Consider the following 3,960-nt stretch of genomic DNA (forward strand, 5'->3'; position numbering starts at 1 on the left):
GTTAGACCCGCAAACTACTTGATCTAACCACGTGCAGACATGTCAAGGACTTGGGCATTGGTCTTGACATGGATGATGGAAAAACAGTGCAACACAAGTTCAAGTGCTTGGGTGTTGGCAAGGCAGCTTGAACGTGCATGGCTTACGTGCGGGCTAAGGGCGTTGGCAAGACAGCATGTTGGCTTGATGAAGCAAGGCTGTGAAGACTTGGCAATGTCAGGGACAAAGGCAGTTCACCCGAAATGGCTGAAATAAAACTAAGTGTGGAAGACAGCTAAAATATTCTAAGTGTTGGAAGCTGGCAGAATTATTCTAAGTGTTGGAATGAAGCCTGAAATATTCTAAGTGTTAGAATATTAGTATTTCGTGTAGATAAGAATGTAATTTGAATTAGATTCTATCTATTGGAAATATAGCTGTTGGAAAGTAAGTTTTGAACCCTGTGATGACATGTGTCGGACAGGTGTCATTTGTAACCGCCGCATGTAACTGCCATTGTGCAGAATTTTGATTTAAGGTTGAAATTCGTCTAAGGCATGGACAGAGGGTGTTTCTCTAGCCTTAGACTGATTTGTGAAGCCTTCCTTTGTATTAATTAAAGATTAATAAAGGTTGGGACTTGTTCCTGTAAACTCTGCTGGTTGTTTGACATTGCTGTTTTAAGTATTTCTATACTTAGTCAATTTCCGTGGGTGTAAGTAGGCTGAAGTATTACAGACGCTGTAAGACTGCCTAGAGTGGTGTGCGATAAAAATAAATCGACCCTCTTTCAGTATCCCTACAGTTTAGGCTTACAATTTTACTCCAAAGGACTCGGTTGGTGGATCCATATTAGACAGATAGTATCTATATATATCCTGGCATGATATATTGAAGTCCTTCCAAATGGGACTATATGTTTAACAATATATGATAACATGTTGTATGTCAGTTGTACGAAACTCCCAATAAAAACATTATTATTTCTTTGAACTTGATTTTTTATCACCATTTTCACAGTAGAATTCTAAGCTATATTTTCAGTGTAGAACTATAGAACTAAATTTACCTTTAAAGATTTTGAAACAAGTTTTAGAAATGATCTTTATATGTTGATCTTAAAGTTGTACTTATTCTATCCGTATCATATGTTCATGATTATTGAAAACCGATTAATGTTTAGTGTCACCTTACATACTCAGTCCATTTCATGTATTGACCACACTTTTCTCCGCGTTGCTTTTATTATGATGTAGATTCAGGCGTTCGTTCTCAAACTCATGGTGAGATAGTTGGCAACTATTTCAGCCAAGAGTTGGCGAGTCCTCCTCATTGAGGGACTTCATGGAATAACCAATATTTTGGCCTTATTGTTGGGCTTGAGGTTGTGAGCTTGGACTAGGTGGAGTTCCAGGTGTTGTTCATCTTAGATTTCTAAGATACTTAGAATAATTTTGAAGAACTTGATAAAGACACAACAAAGTTTAAGAACATTTTTAACAACTAAAATATTAAAACTAGTAGAGAAACTGGAATTAGAAACAGATTAGAAAAAAAATATACGAAATATTTTTCTTAAAGAAGAATTGTTGTCCATCCGTGTTTAAAGAATCTTACTGATTCCAACAAAATTTTTAGAAACACAAAGTTAACAAAGTTTAATGAACCAGTGAAAAATAGAAAAACAGAAGTTAATTCTTAAATCTAAAATCTATAAAACATACCACAATCTGGAAAAAAATAGAAAGAAGATCAAGCCCACTGAATGCACAGTGTCCCCTTAAGAAAATTATGCCCCTTTAGTATCCGAGATTTGATTTGGAATACGTCCTACCGGGATAGAATGATCTCAATCATCAGTGTATTGATACCAAAAACGCTGGTGTCAGTGAGCCACTCAAACGCAGTAAAGTACACTTAGAATACTAGATTTAGTAGTAGTAGAAGAAATCACGAATTTTTTTTAAATGAGAGGAAATCCCTCAATTTATAGAAAACAATGGGTAACGAAAATGTTCTTATTGTGCCTTACCGAAAAGGTTACAAACCTTTGGAAAAGTCACCATCTTTCGAAAAGGTCATCACCTACCATAAAAGTCACAACTTTTCATAAAAGTCACAACTTTTCATGAAAGAAAGACACAACTTTTCAATAAAGTCGTAACTCTTCATAAAGATAACTCATCATTTTTCATTCACACCTTTTAACACCCAACAATAGATTAGTATGCTTGGTCGACCTATGTTCACTACTGAGTACCCAATATTTTGGTACTCATACTATATTTCTGCATCTTTTTTTGATGCAGCTCGCAGCAAGAGCCATTCTCAAAGAGAAGTGGATCTCCCGTTAACGTCGTAGATTCAGATTGTGGTGAGCGCTTCATTTCCGGAGACTTGCTATTTTTCTTTCTTTTGTACTTGTCAATATTTTTGTAGTTTAAACTAGACAGACTTGTAAATATAACCTTAATGTATGTAGATGCTCCTGTACTAGTGACACCATGTCAAGGTATTATACTTAGTTTGTGTTTCCTGCCCCCATTTAGCCCTGTTTTCTATATTTTTTTTGTCTTATTTACAATTCTATATTATGTCTCTATTTTGTATAATTATTTCTGCTTCTGTTCCTTCATTCAAAAGTATCTTTATCTTCCCCTTTTATCTTGTTAGGGTTTTGGCTTGCGTACGTGAGGGCTTATAATGTTCATCATCATGACTTAATTTTGAGTCGTGGCATAGAGTTATTGACGAGTATTAATTATCCAACTTATTTATTTCAAATATTATCAAACACGAGTTTTCTTCTATTTATATTAACATGTGTTGCATTTAATATTTCTTTGTGAATGTAAAGTTTCGAAATCTCTCTTCTCTAGTTCTTGGTTTTTCTGTGGACAATTTGATATAAAATTGTCAAATTTGAAAACAAATTAGTATTTATTTTCAGTTTCAAAACAATATTAGAGACCTGAAAATTGTGTCCAACATGAATAAGAAATTAAATATAGTTATTTCGGTTTTTATGAGTAATTAATAGTGAAAATTTTAAAAATATGATCAAACATGAACTTTTCCGTCCTCATGATACCTAGATAATTGGCAATAACATAACGTTAGAAAATAAAGCAAGCCTTAATAACTAGACTCTTAAAATTTGTTGGTACTTTACTTTTAGACACTTGAACTATTGCGTGTTCCAATTGAACACCATGAACAGATGAAATATATATTAGACACTTGTAATTTAAATTATGACTTTTAGTGTATATTTCACTGCTCAATCCATAGAAATAAGAAGGGCTGCTCAAAAATTGGCCTGAAGCTAAATTCATATGAAGTCCTTAAAATTTATTTCATGTTTTAATGAAACTTTGTTATAATCAATTCTTTTAGTCTCTCTTGAGTCGTATAGTACTAGCAATTCATTAAACTCCAAAAATTATTTCCTCTCATATGAAAACTTTATATTTTATAGACAATACACCATATTATTTTTAAAAAATAACTATAACCTATTATTGCTTTAAAATGAGGGCTACTGTTACTTTTAGGCTTGTTGAGCTGCTAATAAATTAGTCATTTAAAATATTTTATCTCCTTTCATTATACAAATTAGTCTTAATAAGTTGTAAAACATCAAATATGTTCAAATGGCTATTGAAAACAAATATTAGGGTGTGTTTGGTATGAAGGAATATGTTTTCTTTGAAAACAAGTTGATTTATGACTTATTTTCTCATGTTTGGTTAGTGAGTAAAAAATATTTTAGGAAATGATTTTTATTGTTTGATTATGAATGAAAATATTTTATAGAAATATCTATTATTTATACTAGAGTACAAAATAATTTTTGAAATTAAAAATATTTTCTAAAATAATTTTTTTTTTGGGGGGGGTGGGTGAGTAGGGGGTGAAAAAATAAAAATTTAAAGCTAAAATTTTTTTAAAAAAATATAATTATGTTTTTTTTTTGGGGGG

At 32.1% G+C, this 3,960-nt stretch overlaps 1 protein-coding gene across 1 annotated transcript in view; it reads left to right on the forward strand.

Annotated features, from left to right (window-relative positions):
• LOC107019405 overlaps positions 1-255 on the forward strand; it is a 3,198-nt gene extending 2,943 nt beyond the window's left edge. Inside the window, exon 3 of the mRNA XM_015219915.1 lies at positions 88-255. Coding sequence (XP_015075401.1) covers positions 88-255 — 168 coding nt within the window. The remainder of the gene's footprint in view (positions 1-87) is intronic.
• Positions 256-3,960: the final 3,705 nt, after the last annotated feature.

Source organism: Solanum pennellii, chromosome 5, assembly GCF_001406875.1.
Source record: "Solanum pennellii chromosome 5, SPENNV200".
Classification (NCBI taxonomy): Eukaryota; Viridiplantae; Streptophyta; class Magnoliopsida; order Solanales; family Solanaceae; genus Solanum; species Solanum pennellii.